The 22,099-nt window shown below is 32.5% G+C and overlaps 1 protein-coding gene across 4 annotated transcripts in view; it reads right to left on the bottom strand.

The window, feature by feature from the left end:
• Positions 1-22,099, bottom strand: part of GPM6A (glycoprotein M6A) — a 325,059-nt gene that overhangs the window by 128,192 nt on the left and 174,768 nt on the right. For 2 of the 4 annotated variants that reach the window (XM_081269582.1, XM_081269583.1), the window contains one exon: positions 21,238-21,296. The exons of the other annotated variants lie outside the window; for them this stretch is intronic. In XM_081269582.1, the coding sequence (XP_081125708.1) occupies positions 21,238-21,274 (37 nt within the window). In that variant the 5' untranslated portion in view covers positions 21,275-21,296. The remainder of the gene's footprint in view (positions 1-21,237; positions 21,297-22,099) is intronic. 4 annotated transcript variants of the gene reach the window in all.

Below are 22,099 nucleotides of genomic sequence, written 5' to 3'. Positions count from 1 at the left end.
TTTAATCCTTTGCCTTGATTATTGTCTATGAGCCTATTTTCTATCAAAAACACTTCAAGTCTGAGTTTTAGCTTCTCCTTCATTACAAAAGCAAATGCCACAGGGAATATATATGGTATATGGAGAACATATTCTTCAAATTGTAAATTTCTCAATATCAAAATTATCTCAGTTCTGGATTATAAAATAAGACTTTCTAAAGGCCTGGGTTAAGTTATACAGTCCCACTGGCTGTGACTTAAGAAGGTCTCCATTTCAAAAGTGAGAACAACACATGTTGTAGATTGGAAAATTCTGAAACAGAATGAAATCAACTACTCATTTAACATGAAATATGTTGTCTCTTTTTCCAGGAAGTAAAAAGGCCAGCATAAAACATAGCACTGAGATGAAAGAAATGTTTAACTAATGCTTTGGATATATAACATAAAATGTTTTATCTTTAATTGGCCATTTAAGAAAACAATCAGGTTTTATTGAATGAGTGTGTGTGTGTGTGTGTGTGTGTGTGTGAGAGAGAGAGAGAGAGAGAGAGAGAGAAAGAGAGAGAAAATATAAATGTGCAAAAGATGAATGTCCCTGTTTTCTGACAAATATTTCCCTGTGTGTTTTGGACTTGAGATTCAATTTCTAATATTATCATTCTACTGGCAGGCTCTATTTATGAGGTAAAAGAAAATAGATACTCAAATAAGTTTATTTTAGAAATAATGCCAGATGACAGGTATGCTTACTTATTGAAAAGTAGAGACAAATAGAATATGTGAATTGAAAAGATTTTTAGTCCTTTTAGTTTATTTTACAATGGCAGGAATGTAATAATGTTCTTACATTATTACTGAAAATATCAGGATTAAAGAACATGTCTAAAATTAATAGAAGCATAGATAAGGAGCTTTCATGCAACTCTTTACCATTGCAAATAAGAAAATTAAGGTCATGGAGGTTAAGTGACTTGCCATATGCTACCCAGTCAACTAGTGTCAGCCACAGAATGGGGAGTTTGCTTCATTATTTAACAGGAATTTGTAAAGACTCTTGAATATGTTATTATTAATGTTCTTATGTATAATGAAAAACCATTTTATAAAAAATTAACATATCTAAAATTGAATTCAGAATTTGACTGTAATTATCATCTTTATCTTTGTATCAGAGAAAAAAATTCAAGTTTCTCTTTCCTAATAGGTAAAGACTACTCATAGAATGATTTCATTAAAATGGAAGCACTAGCCTAAAACACACAGGAGAAATATTCAGCACAAAATAGGAATACTTATGTTTTACTCAATTATTCATATATGAGCACACACACATTCTAAAACAGCATATTATCTTCCAAATATTGTCATTTTTACTTTCTCTGAAAACTGACATAGTGTCTCCCAAACTCCCAGAAACGCTTACACATATTAACATCTTTATGGTAAGCCACTTTTTAATCAAATAGATGTCTTAATGATACCCTGTGGTCATATTTAGATATTAACCATAGAACTGGTAATCTTCACACAACCTCAACAGTAAAACTGGCATTGAAACAAAAGAATTTATTCAGGCAGATAACAGTGCTACCAACAACTAGATGTATTTTTTTCACACAGTATAAAAATTATTGACTCTAGTTAAATATTTTGATCTCATTATAAAATTATTTTACTTCCATGCTAAAGAAAAGATAAGTCAAACTTACGGGAAACACTAAGTTCAGAGTGTGAGTTATGCTATTTTTTGTTTTATTTTGGTATTTTACATTGGATATTTGTTAATTGCTATTTGAAATATATTTTAAAAATTTAAATAAGATTAAGAGTAATTAAAGGAAGAAAATAGCCAAAAGAAAAGTCAATCATATATGGTATTTCTGCTCTAGTAATATACTTATTTTTAATAAAATTGAGAAACATACCCTTTTGTATAGAGATACTTTATAAAATTGGAAATGGAATTACTTTTTCATAATAAGTAAGTTTACTTAAAGCACATCAGCTGCTATTAATATTAATAAAATTTGAGATATTAATTATATCTTGTTTCATTACTTTATTTTTTAAAATACATGTAAGACTGTTGACCTTCCAATTTAACTTCAGGATTTTCAGAATCTGATGAAAATTTGTTTCCCTATTTCACAGAAAAATTTATATGAAAGACAAGAGTATATGCCATGATGCCTTTCCAATTACTAATGTCTATATTTTACATTTTTATATTATAAACATAAAACAAATAATAGAAGAAGCCATCATAAAATAAACAATGCAATGTGTACTTTTAAACAGTACTTCCAAGGGCTTTTAAAAAGTTTTACACTTAACTTTATATTTTACCAAATTATCCATGTTGATATATTTTCTAACTAATAAAGAGAAAAATATTATCATAGACTATTATATTATGCACTTTTGGAAGAATTCCCCCTAAAAATAAACAACTAATAATTGCCATTCTGAAACACTTTCTATGACTCCATACAGTACAAATACTCTTCTTCCATGATTCCCAGGACATTGTTGATAGAGATGTCCTGGATGCCCACCATTTCTGCCTGGAAGCATTGCTGTATGCTATAATATTCTACAAAGTACTCATGGATTAACTACTTTTTTTACTTCAATCATCTAATTCCTTCAAGTTCTTTTCCTCCTTAACCTCTCTTAAGTTTCCAAAGTTCTTCCAGTGTTCTAATATCTTGGTGTTTAGAGGGGTAAATGTTTAAAAGTAGTTTTATATGATAGTGTAAATGCTAATCCTCTTGCTTTGTAATTTTCATCCATCTATCACAATCAGAATGTTTTGTTTGTTTTGGCTTTATTTTTTAACCTTAATAAATTTAAGTTATCTTGATTTAGTTTAGTCATGTGTAAAACAAGAATCATGGAAGTATCTTATTAGTAGTGTTGTTGTCAAGAATACATGAATTGGTAAATGCAAAGCACTTGAAATAAAGCTCAGCAACATGTTATCTCAACAAGTGTTAAATATTATTATAACTTTTATGACATCTTTTATGTGAGTCCCTAATATAAACCAAAATCAAACACTTATCTTGTTTATCACCCTTCTTTGGAACATCTATATTTCAAATATTTCCCTGACTTAGATATGGTGCAATTACTCACAATAACTTAAATGAGGAGTAATTTATTCATTCAATCTATAAAGAATGTCAATTGGTATACTATTCAAAACTTTTAATTCAAAATTAATAATTCTTGGACTTTATTCTAGAAAGTCTAGAAAGGAAAAGAGTAAACATAACTGATGACCCAGTGAATGGAGTGGCATCATAGAAATGTGCTGAAACCTAAAGAAGTTCACAGATTGTGATGAATGTGGGAGTCTGGGAAAGATTCACTGATGACACCCTGGTTGAGTCCTGGGTTGAATGATGAATGTGATTGTCAGATAAGAAAGAGGATAAAGAAAGAAATTAGGAAAGGCTACTACATATCAAATGAGGAGATGTTTTGCTGTGAGCTTAAGTATCTCTATATTGAGTGAATTATGAGATTGGAAAGTGGCAGTAGAGAGTTTGCTATGGACCATATTGTAAAGAACTGATAGGCCAAAATTAAGATAATGGATATAATCTTCCAAGTAGTGAAAACAATGGAAGCCTTTAAGCAACAGAATTCATGAATATATTTAGTTTGAGGGAAGAAACTCTAATTAAATGAATAGTGATGAGACGAAGAGAAGCATAATGCAGACAATGGCAATAGCTTAAAGCAAGCATTGATTAAGAGTCTTAAATGCACAAAAATGAGACGCCATGATTAAGTAAAATGTCTGAAAGAAAAGCATCTGATGACCAACTAAATATATATGAAAAGTGGGGAAGACATTAATAGTGTCCCATAAGCTTCTAGCTTGGGACACAACATACATAAATGGTATTAGAAATGATAGAAGTCAAGAACAGTGGGTGTAGAGTACATCCAGCAATTAGTAAATAATTCCATTTTAGGTACATTTGAGGTATATGGATATCCTTGTAGGCAGCCACTTAGATGGCACTCTATAATGTCTACTTAGTAGTACTCGTGTCCTTCTGAATTCACTTGAGTAAGAGCTGCATTTATTGACTTGCTTATAAAAAATAGAAAATAGCAGAAGTGATGGGATGTCATTTTCAAGATAACATTACAAAAGCACAGTGGTTCCCATCTTGCAAATTCTCTACCTATCTCTTCTAGATCCTTTGTTCCAAAGAGGCCAATTACCATATTATGTGGCAGCCCTGTGGAAAGATTCATGTGGTGAGGAAACAGTCCTGCCAACAAGGTATCAAGTTGATTTCCTTCCTCCACCCCACTTGAGTCTTCAGATGAGGCTGCAACCATGTACAACAGCTTGCCTGCAATCCTGTTGTTTCTAACATACCAACATGTTTCCCTCAAATATATTTTATATTTTCTTATATGTCTATTTATTTGCACATGAGCATTTTTTTAGTTGTAGTTTGCCTCTGCTTACACATCAACAGCTCTCGAATCTGTCAGGTTCAGGGACAACTAGAAGAGTGGCTGGCAGACAGTCATTCTATAACTATCTCCTTATCTTATTCATCATAAGAGTTATATATGTGCCTCCCATTTAAATCATCCCCATCTTAACAAACAGAGCATTAGATTTTTTTTTTTCTTTTCAGAGGCACACATTTATTTAGGAAAGTCAATATACATTCAGGGAGCATATGGACTATCTCAAAGAAGAGATATCTTTTAGGGTAAAGTAAGAAATACATATTCAAGGTAGAATGCAAGACAATTCCAAAGGGAAATACAGCTGTATTAGATGACTGTAAAATACTATCTAATTTAGTACAACATATAAGTAACATTTTTTTTCTTATTTGTGGATGAAGAAATTAAATTTCTTAATTAGAAATTATCTGCCCTAAAACATGGCCAGTATGTGGCAGAGTTAGGATTAAAATTAAAGTTTGAATAATTATAGTTATTTTTACTATCTTCTCTTAAGAATTTTAGAAGTTTTACTTATGAATATGTGAAAGCTAAAATACAAACCATTCCCCCATTCTATTGCATTAGCAATTATTTTATGTTACTTTACTACAAACATCACAAATTTAGGAGTAAAATTTACCTCTGGGAAGAAGTATTGCTGTGGTATTCCTAGGGGTAGCACAGAGGGGAGCACAAAGTCTTTCAGCTCCTTCATTGAAGAAGCTATTTGCTTATTTGTTTTGAAATGAAAGAACATATAATAAGTTCCCATAAGAATTTCCTCCCCAGTGTATACACAACACACTTTGAAAGTTGTTCTGATCGAAAACAATAATTTCGTGAATTCTATAAGTTCTGAACTGCGTTTTGTGTGTTTGAACCCTAGGCCCTTTCTCAGATTTCATAGTAGGTTATCAATTCTCTCACATTAATGTGTGTTCTCTTCTCTAGAAAAAAAAAAGCTAATTTGATATCGTATTCCAAACCCATGCATGAAACACTGCTATTCTATTTTAATATTTCTTTTAAGTATATTTTAACAAAATAATGCTAGAAACCAACTATGAGAATATAACACATGATAAAAATAGGGTCCCAGTAGTTACACCTTTTATTTTCATCTTATTAATTTTAGTTTTGAATAAGGGGTGCTACATGATATCATTCAGTCATAATATTGATAACCAGCTATTTCAACTATATGTAGAGGTGGTCTTCTCTGGATATTTCCTGATATCTAACATAAAGTTTCATTATTAAAGATGTTGTTATCTAACTAGTGCATTGATAATGCTATTAAAACCAGGAGTAGTGCATGATAGTCATAGGATGTGATGTGATGTCAATGTTTATATTCTTCCCTCAAATAATTCAGCTCCCACGTATACTAAATATGTGGTAACAGCTTTGTTGTTACACACAGTAACAGGTTCAATAATTGAAAGTTTTCTACCTCAATAATATTTTCTCATTATACCATGATTCTATTTTTTCTACATCTATTGAATAATGCAGATTGAAGTTTGTGTACCATTGCATATTTCAAAACAGTTTTTTTTAACTAATCAAAAACTTATGCATGATATGGAAGTTTCAAAATAGGTTAGACTCTTCAAAGCAAAATTTTAAGATATTGTCCAGAATACCACTGATTATCTTATTTTAAGTAACTCTGATCTTTCATTATGCATTCTCCTCAAATTTTAGGATTTCAAATATATAATATCTTTATCTTGATATATAAATTACAAATAACTGTTGGAAAATTTACCAAGTGTTAACCTGTGGCAATAATCTATTAGACTGTCATTCTCCAAGTGTGATTCCAGAATTAGCAACTATAGCATCTTCTGAGTGTCAGAAATGCAAATTCTTGGGCCCCATTCATACTTACTGAATCATAAACTCAAGGTTTGGAGGAGAGGGCAGCAATCTATGTTCTAACACACCTCAAAACAGGCAACACTAAAGCTAACAGAAGTTTGAAAATCATTCCATTGGACCATAGTTCTGGTACACATGAGGAATTTGTAAAGTTAAATCCCCAAAGTCACAAACATAACACATCCATTGCTAATATAGTCAGCAATAACTCTTCTTTCATAAATTATTCACACCTAATAATTTAAGGCAAAATCATTACCTCACCTCTCATGAAGGTTGCTGGTATATCATTTAATAAATTTTAAGAAAGTTCAGTTATTTCTACTTAAGATGACCTATTTAAGGCTATAAATACTGTTTTGACATTTGTAATCTAGCTACATAGGGCAGGTAGAGTATCTCCTTCACACTACTACCTCATTTATATGGCAAAATAGAAATGTTATGTCATGAAATAAAGAAAACTGAGGAACACAAATTAGATTTAATAATGAACAATGTGGTTAATTATTTCTGTAAAATTTCTAACCAAAATATATAACAAAAATATCCATATATTATACATATTTCAAATACATATAAGCAAACAAAAACCTTAAAAATTATATTTTGGAGATAGAATGGGAGTAACTCCTCACAGAAGGTAAGTTTTGAATTTTGCATTTTCCCTCAAATATGTACTATTCATCTCTTCAATTTGAGTCCTTTTTTTTCCCAGAGCAAATATAGCACACAGTTGAAATTCAGAGGTTATTTTTTAATTTTTTGCTTCATGGCCCAATTTCTCCTTAGAATACAGTGAATTTCCTCAGGATAGACATTTTACCAAGGGAAATACAACATGCATTTTTTACTTTGCACAAAAGAAGGATTCCGTTTTTGTCTGGCATGTCCTCAGCTGTGTTTCACATGAGAGCAAGATGCAAGCAATTGGAAATCCTTGCCAGAGGCTAGTTACAAGTAAAGAGTCCAGAGACTTCAGGGGCCTGATACACAGCGGGTGATTAAATATAGAAGACTAATTTCTCCTTTCTTTTTTACTTTTTTCGTTGTGAAAAATTAGAAGAATTGCTATTCTTTCCCAACAGCTCTACTGTCTCCTTTTCCTGTCCCTGGATAGATTGATTGGGCAGCACTCCACAATTTCTCTTGGCCAAATTGTCCTATGAGTGCCAGCCAGTTCTCTTTACTAGACTCTCACAGGCATCAGCCCTCTGCTAAAATATAGATCATTTCTTTCTTGGCTTAAAAAAATGAAATTAAGTTTGACTGCAAACCACTGTCAATTGGAGGCAGTAGCATTCTATGACCTCTTTGAAAACAACAGACTTCGTAAGCTTCATAACCCCTCTCATTCTAGGAACTGCTAGAAATTTCAAGGAATCGAAGAGTCACCTGAAGAACAGTTTTGGAAAATCAACTGATGATATTAGTGCAAGAGAGTAAAAGCATATAAAGTATGTAAATAATATAGGCACTTTTTAAAGTTAAGATTGAGGTACAAAAGGCACCTCTGAGAGACTACTGTGTGTCATCCCAGTAATGGAATGTGTTTCCAAAAAGCAAAAAACCCTCAAGTCAAAAAGCACAAGGGACAATACAACCCTTTTGATAAAGACAGGATACAAATACTCCTCCAGGCATATGTTTTTATACAATTTTTTATCATCTCAAATTAGATTAATTTTTGATAATTTATCTTAAAGAAAATTTTTGTTTCAAATACTATAAATTTGATAGTGCAAATTTTGTTTTATACTATGTAGTTTTCTAAGTGGTCAAGATGTAAATAAATGTTTCCAATAACTGTAGTTTGTGATGGATGACTGGAAATCTTACTTGACATTTTATAAAATGGAAACATAAATAGCTAAAAAGAATATTTATTAAAAAATGAAATTATATAGCATGCCAGAATCTAAAGAAATAGATTGCTTTACTTAATCAATATAATCAATGTAAGCTATTTTAGATAATGTAAAAGTCATTTTAATTTTACTGAGTGGAATTAAGTCAAAGAAGGGAAACTCTGCATTAAATTGCTCTAAAACAATTATATTAATCTTACAGTGAGATCAGGCACATCAAATTCTTTCCCATCTTTTCAACATTTTCACATACCCATATTAAAAACTGACAGATAAAATCATGTATCTGCATAAAATAAAGGACGTTCCTTTGTCTCCAATGCTAGATAACATTGTGATTCACTTTGAAACCTAAATTATTTGGGGCACTGTTGTGCATGCCTGTAATCCCAGAGGCTCAGGGACTGAAGCAGGAGGATCTCCAAGTTCAAAGCCAGCCTCAGAAATTTAGGAAGGCCCTAAGCAACTTAGCAAGATGCTGTCTCAAAAATATTATGTATTTAAATACATAAATCAAAAAAATAAATACATAAATACAAAAAATATGTATTTAAATACATCAATCAATCAATCAATAAAAAATGGCTGGGGATGTTGCTTGGTGAAGGTTTTCTTAGTACCTGGGTTCAACCACCATTACTAAAAAAAAAAAAAAAAAAGAAAGAAACTTTATTATTGCTTCATCGTGTTTCTAAAACAGATCATAAAACTCATCCTGTGAAGGCTTTTGTTTCTTTCACAATGAAACTTTGAAATAACCACAGAGGTCATAACAAGTAAGTTAATTCTTTGTTTACATTCAATACCGAAAGGGTAACTAATTCATTCTCCCTCAAGAACCAAAAATTGCCCTGTAAACTTATCATAGAGGATCTAAAAGAACCTCTCATAACAGAAGGCTATTCTCAGCTTTTGGGAGATGAGATTCCATTGAGTCATGCCACATATATGGAAAGTGATTTTTTGAGTGTTATTCTACCCAAGGAAAAACAAAGTAGAGTTTTCCGCTCTCTAGATTAAAAGACATTCGTTTACCCTAAGATAGGCAAAGTCATAATCACTTTAACAACATGTTTAACAAGCCTCCGAAGTACTGACTCATGTAACCTCTAAGAGAAATGTTAGCTTGTTCATGATACTCAAATATATCACATAATAAAATCTCATTTTGCCAATTTTTGCTAACACAGAAAATAAAGCATCAAATCAATGACCTCAGAATCTGGAGAATGTTTGATATTACAGTATAGGTAAATATAATATGCAAATCTGTCATGTCATGTCATGTTAAAAATATTTTTCTGTTTTCTACAAAGGAATATTGAACACATTTAAAATTTCCACAAATGTAAGGCACAGATATTATGGATAATATTGGGTAGCCATTCTGTTTATAAGAATGATAGAACATTAGCAATTGGACATTGTTTAGTCTATCTAATATATCTATGATATAGTCAACTAAGTCATAAATAACTCAGAACATAATTAAAAATAAATATATTTATAACTAAAGGCGGAAACAAAATACCTTTGACAATAATTAAGAAAGGATGGGCAAATAATCTGATACAAAGGAAATGGAGTGGCCAAGGGATATGATATTTTTTAGAGCACATTAGATGAATAAATAGATTCTATATTTTTAATTTTTAAAAACTATTCCATATTTTATGGAACACATGCATGAAGTATTCAACATCACGAAAATACCAAAGCACCATTAAATTTAATGATGTTGCTTTTGCATCACCACAGAAACTCAGTACCAGAGGAAAGACCAAATATTTCAATGATGACATTGCTATAAATACAACTTGAAGATTCTTTCTAATTTACCAGAAACAATAATGGGCTAAAGTATTTTATATTCATGTAAAAGTAATAGTCACATTTCATATGCAGATAACACTGCCAAAAATTACAGAAAGAACCACATATGCCTAATATTCATAGTGCTCCTATTACCTGTTTGTGGTATAGAGATCAATGTCAATAAGAAAAGTTTGCCACCTCTTTGATGATTAAATTTTTATCTAGTATTGTAACAAAACACTATATTAAAAAAATACATATAAATAAATAAAAAGCATTTTCTTTTTCCAAGATCACACTTTTTGGTCTGATTATAACACTGGCATTACAACTGAAAAGTTATTTTGGCTGTTTAAGAATATTTCACCCCCCAACTCACAAGTAATGGCATCACAAGTTTCCAAAGCATAAATTCATGATTAGTTCATCAAAAAAAAAATCATCAAACAAAACTGTAGGGAGAAAAAGATGAAAATTCAAAGTACTGAGTAAGTACTCCTTACATACCATTGACCTGAGTTTAAATGCCCTGTTTTCAGCTGCTATCTTGTTCACATCAAAAACCCTAGACAATTATGTAAGACCATACACAATAAAATGTAAAAATTGAATTAAAGCATAAAAGATGAAAGAAATTTTGTTACACATTCACATGCTATTCTTTGAATTCATTATCTTTGAAATTAACTCACTAGAAAGCCTATTAAAGGCTTTATCTTATTAAATTGTCCTCAATAATTTCAAACTGGATTTTTCTACAATTTTGTTTTCTTTGATCAACACTTAATAATAAGCAAATTAAGTCCATTGTCAGCAAATACACAGAGCACTATGATACATTTTCTATATCAGCATCTTATAAAATGTTATAAGACGTAACTTTCTAAGTTTTAGTAATCATTTGCTGAACTTGACAGTTCAGTATATTTCACTTAATTGCTGAAACAGAATACTAAAAATGGGTAGGCTCTTTTGTAAGAAAAAAGGAAAATCTATTCATTTTCATTGAAGCTGTTATCAAACTACTAAATATATCTCAGATCAAAGAATGAAAGAACTTTTTAATTCAAATTTAATAGTATATATTGGAGTCTCAGCACCTTTCTTGCAAGCCACTTTCTGCTGCTTTGTAAGATGCCTCTATTTAGGAGAAAAAAGTGTTTCACCTCTTTTTTGTGTATGATTGTCCTCATCTTTGTCTTCCTCATCTTCTTCTCTCTTTCCTCTCATTCTCAATGTGACTGGATACACTTTTCAGATTAACTTCATGAACAAAAGATTTAAAAAATTCATATCCTTAACATATCTGTACTTTTCAAAACAAGGGATATAAGCCAGGCACAGTGGTGCACGCCTATAATTCCAGTGATTCGGCTGAGGCAGATGGATCACCAGCCTCAACAATTCAGTGAGGTCCTAAGCAACTTGGCGAGACTTTGTCTCAAAATAAAAAATGAAAAGGGCCGGAGATGTGGCTCAGGGGTTGAGCACCCTGGGTTCAATCCCCAGTATGAATCCAACAAATCAAAAGAGAGATGAGACATCACATGTACATAAAAAAGATGAACAAGAAGAAATGCCCTATTGTTAAACATTAAAGAAACATTTAAAGAATAACTGTTAGGACAACTTTAAAAAGTGATTAGTCCTTTAGCATTTTTGATTCTGACTCTCTGCCTCAAGGAAAGTTGCTTAGTTACTTTGCAAATGGTCACTGTGTTAGGATGAGAGGAAAGGAGACGCGGATAAGAAGTCTGCATCTATTAACCTCCTTCTAAGGTCCAGAAATTAACAATAGGTGTTTCACCTGTTCATTATTGCAGAGAACACTCGCATTAACCCCACAGAAACTCAAAGATAATAATATTAGAAAACAAATTCTGAAAATAAGGTCTTTGAGAAAACTAGGATTGAATAAAACAGAGTAAATTACACCAAAAGTGAGTTAAGGGGAAGAAAAAGAACCAAGAATTAGCAAAAAGCCTAGTTCTAGGAAACCCTAAGTTAATTGCCCACACATTATGATGATCAACTACAAAAATTTATGGCTTTTGTATATATTAAAGTTCATAGAATTTGACTGCATGGTTTCTGAATTCTATATGGTATGAAATAATTACAAGTTTCTATTGTGCACCAGGGAGGAAAGAGATTTAAGTATTTTAAGTTCAATTCTTCTATGAGTAATATGAAAAATATTTTTTGCTGTAAAAGATGAGTTTTTAAAAAACGAAGGGGAAATGAAATAAAATCTCTAAAATATAAGAAACTGTTAATGAATCTGAATTTGGTCATATCAGGTATTACAATTTTTCAGAGCTTAAGGTTGGTTTTAAATGACAAACCATATTCAATTTTATATCTAAGAGTTGTAGTGCTCAATGTTTTAGTCTTTCTTTTCAAAACTAAATTGTTGGAAAATATTTAAATGTGTCTTAATAAAAAAATAAATGCAAGTTAAGCTGGGGTTGTAGCTCAGTGGTAGAGTACTTGCCTAGGACAGGTGAGACAATGGGTTCATTCCTCAGCACTACATAAAAACAAATAAACAATGACAAACAAATAAATAAAATAAAGGTTAAATTCTTAAAACAAATAAATAAATAAATGCAATTATTTACTACATTTCTATTTTCCAGTTCCAAATTTTGAATTTGAATGTTATTATTGGAACAATACTTTGTTAATGAGATAAATGGGGGAAATCATTTGGCTCTTTCTCTCTTAGGCTTACTTTGTAGTCTTTCTCAGAACTAAAATGGAAGACTACTTCATCCATTAAGCTAGAATCAGTTTTTCTCCTCTGGATATTTGTATGAGATTGTCTCCTAGCTCCCTAGGGAGTAGAATTTGAACTAAATGGCCATCAATTAAGTAGCATGCCCGTAGGGTTAAAGAACATTTGATATTAACAAGAAAACTGTAATTGGTATCCATCCATTAATGTTAAGATATATATTAATATACAAAGCTACTTGTGAAGTGTTTAAAACAGTGCTGGGATTGTTAAATATCAGGTGTTACAACTCCTGTTTTTTATTGAAAAACAAAACACATTGTTAAACACACCTAGCTTTGTTTCTGATGTGCGATCACTAAACTGAACTGCAAAATTGATAAGGCATAAACTATTAAAATTTAAAACAGATTTCCACCAATACAAGAAATATGTAGTACTGGCAGATCATGTGCTTTTTATTTGAATTATTTACTAAATCTTATTTCCATTAATAAAAGTAAGGATGTACAGTTGTAAAGTTTTTCTTTGTATTTTCTATTAAGAAGAGATAGCTGATTCAACATTCAAAGGAAACTTCTCATGGAGAAAACAAATTTTATTTTAAAAATATAGAAGCTGTTTGTCCAACCATTAAAATTTATATTGAAAATCAAGGGAAAATGATAATTAGCAAAGATCTTGAATTGCCTTACTTCTACTTGAGAACCTAGAAGAAGCATGTCTACTCCAAAAAGGTAGGCAACATGAGCAATATGGTTCAGATTCCCAGTCTCATTCTCAGGGACAGATTTCCCCACATTCCTCTCTTTTGTGGAAGCAGAGATACTGAAAGTTCATCATTTTTTGCATGATGGAAATGTAATTCCATAAAATTAAGCAACTTAAAGAATGTGCCAAGGTGTCTTCCTTAATTTTGGAAATAAATTTGCTTAAAAGAGTATTTAATGTTCCAACATATTGATATATCTTAATACTTCAAGATCACAGATTATCTAAAAGCCAAAAATCATCTTTCCTTTTTCCCTTGACCATCAGATTTGCGCATATTATAACTTTATCCTCCAGGAACTCTATAAACAGACTCCAATAAGTGACTGATTTTCATCTGTAACCAAAGTTAAATTTATGCTCACAATTAGAGAAAACACCTCAGTTATCTTCTTTATTTTCACAGAAAAAGAAATGTATTCTTTCTTTCAGATTAAGAATATCCAAGACAACAGTCACAACTTGAGTAGAGAGCACATGGGGAAACATGAATTATTTTCATAATGTCAGCTAATCCACAAGCAGTGCCACCTGTTAGTATGGATGCTATCCAAAATGATACTTGAAAATAAGCCAGGCAGTCTGCCTTCTATGCATGAAGAAGAAAACTGCCAAGCATTTTGGATGAGGATGAGGATGTATGGCGGGGAGGGCAGAGTTCAAAACTGAAGCAATAGAGTTATCTCCTCTACCCTATGAATTCCTCATGACCCTTTGCTTTCTGATGAATTAAAGAAGAATTAATTTCTAAGAACTGTCAGCAGGTGACACTCTCAATATCTCACTCTACCACACTCAACATCTCATTTAGTCTCTTTGAATATTTAAGATAAAGTTTCATTGGAGGAGTTAATGAAGTAACTATATTAAGCACTTTCATTTTTAAAAAGCGAATTCACACTCATTTCAATGATGATAAAAATTCTGCACATACGCTTTTTCTCAGAAAATGTTGGGAACATGTTATTGAGCACTTGGGGTATCTAAGATAAATAACGCCATTGATGTATAAGACCTGATTAGTAACTGGTGTAATAAAAACATAAAATGATAAAATTCAAAAACATTTTATCTAAACCAAAGCAGCCATAATAACTATAGCAGGTTATCTACTAAATTAAAAATATACCTAATTTTCTCCACTAATAGGAGAAAATTGCAATTATCTTTGATACCAGGAAAGGGTAAAAATAATTTCTTAGATGGAGAAACCCACTCCAGGTTAAGCACATTTAGTGCCAGCAAAGCATAACTGACAAGTCCTAAAACAACCTCCTTCCATATGCTTTATAAAATGTGAACATTCATGGTTTTTCTGTCCTTGTTATCCAAGTTCTGAGTTGGCAGCTGAAGAGAAGACCCATGACCACATCTGCTGAGATGAAGTTTGTCCTTTAGGTGGACAAAACCAGTTCTTTTCTCAAGATCTGCAAGTAGATAATATCTAAGAAGCAAAATAATGCTAGTTAATTCTTACATTTCAGTCATTGCTAGAAGGGTACTGATGTTGTCTTTGTTATTTTCCTTACCACCAGTTCACAGGTTTTAAGACATGGCATTAAAAATTCTAAGCCTGTTAATAAAGCAGATACTTTAATTGATTCTGGGTCATAAATTTCTTTTCAATAGTCTCAAAGTACTGTATTACCAATATTTACTAGTAGGCAATGGTCTAAGGTGAATTTGTTATTCAAATTGTAAAAACAAAAGAGGGAAACAATTCAGAATAATCAAAGAAGTGCTAAAAAGTAGTGTCCTGTTTAAATTAAGTACAAATTGGTATACATTTAGTTCACTCACCAGGTTTAACCCTGCAAATTTCTTAACAGTAAGCCTCTTTTACATAAGACTCCTAAAATCATTTGGGCATTTCTTTTATTTAGATATTTTCTGATTATAATGAATAGAGATGGGCTCAGATTACGTGGTGGATGAATATTACTTTTATAAATATATTTGGAGAAATAGAGACATATCAAGAATTATCTTTTCCCAGTTCTCCAGAGAGGAATTAAATTGACCTAGCTCATCTTTATGGACCAAAATGGAGGATTTATAGGTAGTAAATGGTTGGTGTACTTAGGATGGATTGCTCTCGGGAAAACTTCACATCCTGCCAAAATCCAGAATTGGTAGTAAAGAATGTGGTTATAAATGACAGGACATGGCTGACTAGAGTAGAAGTGTGTGACTACAGCAGAATTGCTTAGAAAGGGGTGTGCTGAGCAGGTCATTTCTGATCCTAGCACAGGGTGGAAGCACAGATTCTAGACTCAGAATTACTATATTGAACCCAGCTCTACAACTTACTCCTCTAGTGTGTAACTCTTTTCTAGTTAATTAACCTATTTGATTTTTAGTTCCCTCAATGTTAATACCACTTAAGGTTATTGTGAAGAGTCAATGTGTTAATTTAAGTTAATTCCTTTGGCAGTATCTGCTACTAAAATCACTGGGCAATTTAGGTTGACCAAAGTATGCTAGTATGATACAGCCAAAGTTGCTTCACTATTTTAATGGAGTCTCTTCTTCAGAGAATATGTCTGCTTAAGGAAAAAATATGGTTCTAGAGTAATTTTTCAAGGCAAAAATAAACCTAGTCAAAAAACTTTAAAAGACTTTCAGTCAACCTATGTATGACATATGCATTCATGCATATAAGACTCCTTTATAGTAATATACATGACTACATGTATAATGTCAAAAGTAATTATTAGTTCACTTGTCAAATATAAGAATGTATATATTTTAATTATGATACAGGCATTACCATCAAAAATTAAATAACTAAATAAGCCTATACACTGCCTTTTCCTCTAGATAGTCTTGCTGTTTTAAGAAGTTAAATCTATGCTGACATTTAGTGGCGTCGGGCTAAGGATGAATGATGACATTAAACAGCCAAGTGATGAAGGTGAATTGATGAAACTGGTCTCTGTACACACTGAGCCTGATGTTCTGCTTCTACTAGTGAGCCATTCCTTGAAGGTCACCAAAAGCTTATGCTATTGAAGACTTAGTATCCAGGCATCAGAGTTGGAGAAGAAGTCCATGGTTGACTTTGGTTCAGCTTGAGAAGTTGACAGCTTAGGTGTATGCTGCTGGATTATCATACCTAGTAAATAATACTGAGGCTGTTGCCTTTTGTGCTCCTCGATGCCTCCACTCATTGATTCATCAGACTTCCTCTGAAAATCCCCTCTAATATGTAATGCATTCCTTGAACTTATCTAAAAATAAATGGTTGCCCATTTGGCTACCTAAACATGCATTCAAAATTCCCAAATTCACATCTTTCCCCATAGGATTTGCCAAAATGTTTCAGACATAATCTCATGGTTATGAGTCATAAATGTAAACAGCAGTCCCTCTTTATTTGCAGGAAATATGTTCTGAGACCCATAGTGGATGCTTGAAACCATGTATAGTATTGAACATTATATGCATGATAGTTTTCTTATATGTTTACACCTTAATGGAGTTAAATTTATAAATTAGGCAGGGTAAGAGATTAACAAAAATACTAATAAAGTAGAACAATTATGATAATATATCATAACAATAAAAATTATGCAAATATGGCCCCTCCCCCTTTCTCCCTCTCCCCCACAAAATATCTTATTTTTATACTTACCCTTCTCCTTTTCATGATGACTTGATGTAATGAGATAAAGTGGCGGGGAAGAACTTATCACGTGCTATAGCTATAGCTTTTGTACTTTGAGCTGTGACAGTAAAACTAGCATGAATTTATTTTATCCTTCTTAATATTTTTTTTCTTTTTTTTTTTTAAGAATCTGTCTATGACAAGGAAGCACAGCTTTCTTTCTTTTTTTTTTAAAGAGAGAGTGAGAGAGAATTTTTTTTTTTATATTTATTTTTTAGTTCTCGGCAGACACAACATCTTTGTTTGTATGTGGTGCTGAGGATCGAACCCGGGCCGCACGCATACCAGGCGAGCGCGCTACCGCTTGAGCCACATCCCCAGCCCGTTCTTAATATTTTCAAATACGAAAGATTCATTCTTAACAATCTCAACATAAGACTTTTTTCTTTATTAATTGTATTCATAACTTTTACCTTTTTATTAAAGGAAGCATTGGCAGATTATTTTTGGCATATATGAATTGTTTACATTACTTCTCTTGTGCTTTGGAACCATTGTTAAGTAAAATATGGGTTACTTGAACACAAGAACTGTGATAACTGTGAAAAATCAACAGTCCTTAGTTGATATTTGATTTTCTAATCAAGACAGCTACTAAGAGACTACTGGGTGGGTAGCATATACAGCTTGGATACACTGGACAAAGGGAGAGTCACATACCATGTAGGATGAAGCAGGATGGCATGAGATTTCATCACTTTACTCAGAACAGCATGAAATTTAAAACCGGTAAATTGTTTATTTCTGGAATATTTTATTTAATATTTTCATACTACATTTGACTAAGGGTAACTGAAACTTCAGAAAGCAAACCGATTAAGAGGGAATAGTATAACTTTTAAATCTTCATAAAAAAATATTTTCATGAACTTTGGTTAACCTTGCTACACTAATTGGAGCCATTGTTTTCATGGCTTGGCTACCATATATCTTGATTTTTGATGACAATAATGGTAGGTTTATTATAACCATACCTGTGGGTCAAGTTCAAAACAGTCTATTTTTATGGTTCCTTTTTTTTTTTTTTTTAGCACTAGAACACTATTGCTTTGGTTGAATACAAGCAACAGTAATTGGTTTTCATTTACAGGGCATGCTTTACAAGAACTACATGATTTTTAAAACACTAGAATTTCATGACCACAATGAAATACTCACCTTTGACAAGGGCTGCAGAAATGGATGAAGCAACAGATTAATGACCTCATTTCAGTTTCACATCAAAACATGAGCTGATTGAACAGAAGCAGATTGAAGTCACCCAAACTTTTAAATCATCCTCCCTCCTGGGCTGAACACAGAGAGTTAAATCAAGATGAAAATAGGACTGCTCTGAATTACCTTTTACAGACTTAGTGTGTGTGTGTGTGTGGGGGGGTATTTTATATATATAAAATACATATTTTTATGTTGGATCATTTTACATCTCTAAGTTTCAACCATGTATGTTTCTTTAAATAATAAAACCACTGACTTCCTTTTTACAGTCCAGTTGAATTTGGAAGGTGATATGGGTGAACACTGATATAATTCTAAGTCCTTCTGAGTTAAAACAGGAAAGAATAGCTGCTTCTTGCCCCTATGACAGAAGGATTTTCAGTTACTTGAGAGAAAAAAAATATATATATAACTAATTACATTATTTTTCTTGTTCCAGAATCTTCTAAGACTTGCTCAGACACATCCAACCTACTACCCCAATCTATGATTTAACTCAAGGTTTTATTAAATGTAATGAATATCATTTGCTGTTTAAAATATTCACTTTATCTTTCCTTAAACAAACTGATCAAGAAACAACATTGTTATATACTAAAAAAAAAAAAAAAAAAAAAATTAAAGCCTAAGAAGGGTCAGGAAAGCATCTTCCAAATGGAGGGGAACTCTTGGTATCTGAATTCTTAGTGAAATTTCCATGTAGATCAAGAAAAACAGGGTGAAAAACACAGTGCTGCCCTTTACAGGAGATGGATCATATCTGTCTGCCCAGACCCTTGTATGCTTGTCAAGATAGTAGTTCCTCCAACTTAAATCCTTTTCACATCACATTTTCAAATCCTTCCCCTTACCCCACACATGTAGAAAGATCATTTTATATTCAAATGTAACTTTCTAACAACTTATTTCCACAGAAAAGGCATTATGGGCATAATGCAGGCAAACAGATTAGGAATGAAGGGGACTAAATCTTCTTTTACAAGAAAAATAATTATATATGTCTATGTGCTTACAGACCATTACAGTTTTTCTGATTTGAAATTGTTTTCCACCACTGATCCTGATTTTCTATACACACCTTAATGATGAGAAACCCACCATGAGAGGCAAGTCCCCCTCTCAGCCTACTGCCCCACCCCCGTGAGAGCAAGGTTCTCAGTGTTACCTGAGAAAACAACATCATAACTAATTACATCATTTTTCTTGTTCCTGCATCTACCCAGGCTTGCTCAGACACATCCAACCTGTTACCACAATCCATGATTTAACTCAAGGTTTTATTTCATGTAATGAATATCTTTTCTCCATGTGAAGTAATCAGCTTATCTTTCCTTATACAAACTGAATAGCCAAAAAGCAGTAACATAATGTGCTAGAAAATAAATTAAACTAAGATATATTATTCATAAAATGACATAGTCTATTGAGAGTCTTTATAAGGACAGAAATTAGCAAGAAAATTTGCCATTTAAAATCACCAATGAGCACCTAGGTTACTAGTGCATATACTAAAGGTAGTTGAAGTTTTTAATTAAAAAAATAGATCATATTACATTTACGTAGGTTATTGCATTTCTATTACAGAGTATCACTAATAAGGATAGTAAAGACTAAAACTTGAAGATCAGCTTATCTATTATTTTATTATTTTCTCTATTGTTTGATAAATCCTTTATGCACTTATTATCAATTCTCGGATTACATATGTGTGTACACCACATATATCTCAATGTGTGTGTGTGTTAAGTGAGAAGACGCAGCATATCTCAATATCTCAAAATAGGAAAATCCACACTATACTTCCAAACCACCTATTTTATATATAAAATGCAGTTTAAAAAATGCATTTGTATACTTTTAAAATCAACTTTATTGACAGCTAAATCTTTTTTAATACTACTCTTAATTATTACCTGTGTTACTGTTTCAATCCTAAGAAAACAAGAGCATTTTCTGTAACATTACATAAGCCTGAGAGCAAATAGGAGAGAAAAACGCTGCCTATGTTGGGATGAAAGCCAGTTCTCTCTGAAGCTATCACTGACACATAAAAAACAGAGGCATTTGAGTCATTTAAATTGCCAACATTGGCCAAGTATTAACCTATAAAAATGGCAATTTCCCATTAAGTGATATAGCCAGACAGACCTATGCAAGCTTTTTTGATGCATCAGAAAATTTTCTTAAAATTTATTACCCAGAAGTTGATTACGGTCAACCATATAGAAAAGAAAACCTAAATGTCATTACATATATGCTCTGAAAAATCCATGAACTTTCCCCCATCTATATTAAAACCATACTGCATTCATACAAAGAAAAAGAAAAGAGATTGTTTAAAAAGGTGCACCAGCCAAAATATAATAAATGATCTTGGTCTTTGTTCTATCAGATGGCCATGCAAAGGTATCGATAATGGTTACATCATCAGATTCAACTGCAACTTGCTCCAAATATTGTGTTTGTGGCTCACACCATGAATCTCTTGACGGAGCTCGACAACCGTGAAAACATAACATAAATGAAGGTTAACAAAGACTGGTCTAAGGAACAGTTCACAATACCACAATGCTCTTATCACTAATGCTTGATTCTGCATTTGGATACTTATATCTGAAAGACTTGCAAATAATGACAACATTCATGCCAGACATTACTGCAAGTGAGGATCAGACTAAAGGAGAGGGGAAAAAAACGCCTTCCAAGAGAGAAACATTCATTAGCCTTACTGGCAAGTGTCTAAAGCAAACAAGGAAACTGCAAAATAATTACTTAGTTACAAATAAACCCTTTTTAGCACAGTACCTTTTTGTGTCTGTCCCTCTTCCATATTCTCTTCCATGGCTACCTTTCTTCAGTAGAATCTGGTACACGGAATTAATCAAAAGCTCAATTAGATGTTGAAAAAACTGGTGACTTTTTTTTTTTTCCCTGGGAAGCTCCAACAGCAGTGGCTTGGGCAAGTCCTTAGAGCTTAGCTAAGGCTCCCTCGCTCCTCTTGTTTGCTTGGAGACTGGCTGTCAAGTGTAATTTCATTCAAATTACTCTTCCGTGAAGATTATCAATTTTTCTTCTCAAAGCTGCCCATTGTGTACCACAGTAAGCAGGTATTCAAACAAACAGCCTGAGAATTTTGGGGGGAAATGTGGTCTGAATTCCAGGAGCAAAGACACTATGATTCATAAGCCTTGCTTTGCATTTAAAATGGGGGAAAGAAATTGAGGTTTGTATTGAAATCTGGGCTTTAAATTGGAAACAGGCTGAGCTGTGAACAGATGGAGGGGTGTCCTCCTAACATGAAGCAGACCACCAACCCATAATCCACCCCCCTTTGCTACCAGAGTGGGAAAGCCCAGATCCCGTCGGTTCTTTATGCTGCAGCAGTTGCTTCTCACCCAGTCAGATGCGTTGCAAAAATGTGTTTTCCTGTTCTCTCTCCTCTCTAAGTATCTAGTTAATTTGATTTAAAGGTGCCAAGAAGGGATGCAATTATACTATCTCAGGGTTTATTTCTAAAAGGTTATTATTAAGAGAGGACCTGTAAGCTCACATCTTTCACATTTGAAAAGAAACAGAAGCAAGGTTTTCAAAGGACTAAGTATAAACCTTTAAGCCTGAGAGATACATGTTTTAAGCAAGTGTCTTACTTAGTGCTATAGGACTCCTA

This window comes from Spermophilus citellus, assembly GCF_964194105.1.
Source record: "Spermophilus citellus genome assembly, chromosome: 16".
NCBI lineage: Eukaryota > Metazoa > Chordata > Mammalia > Rodentia > Sciuridae > Spermophilus > Spermophilus citellus.
This window is presented reverse-complemented; position numbering and strand designations above follow the sequence as displayed.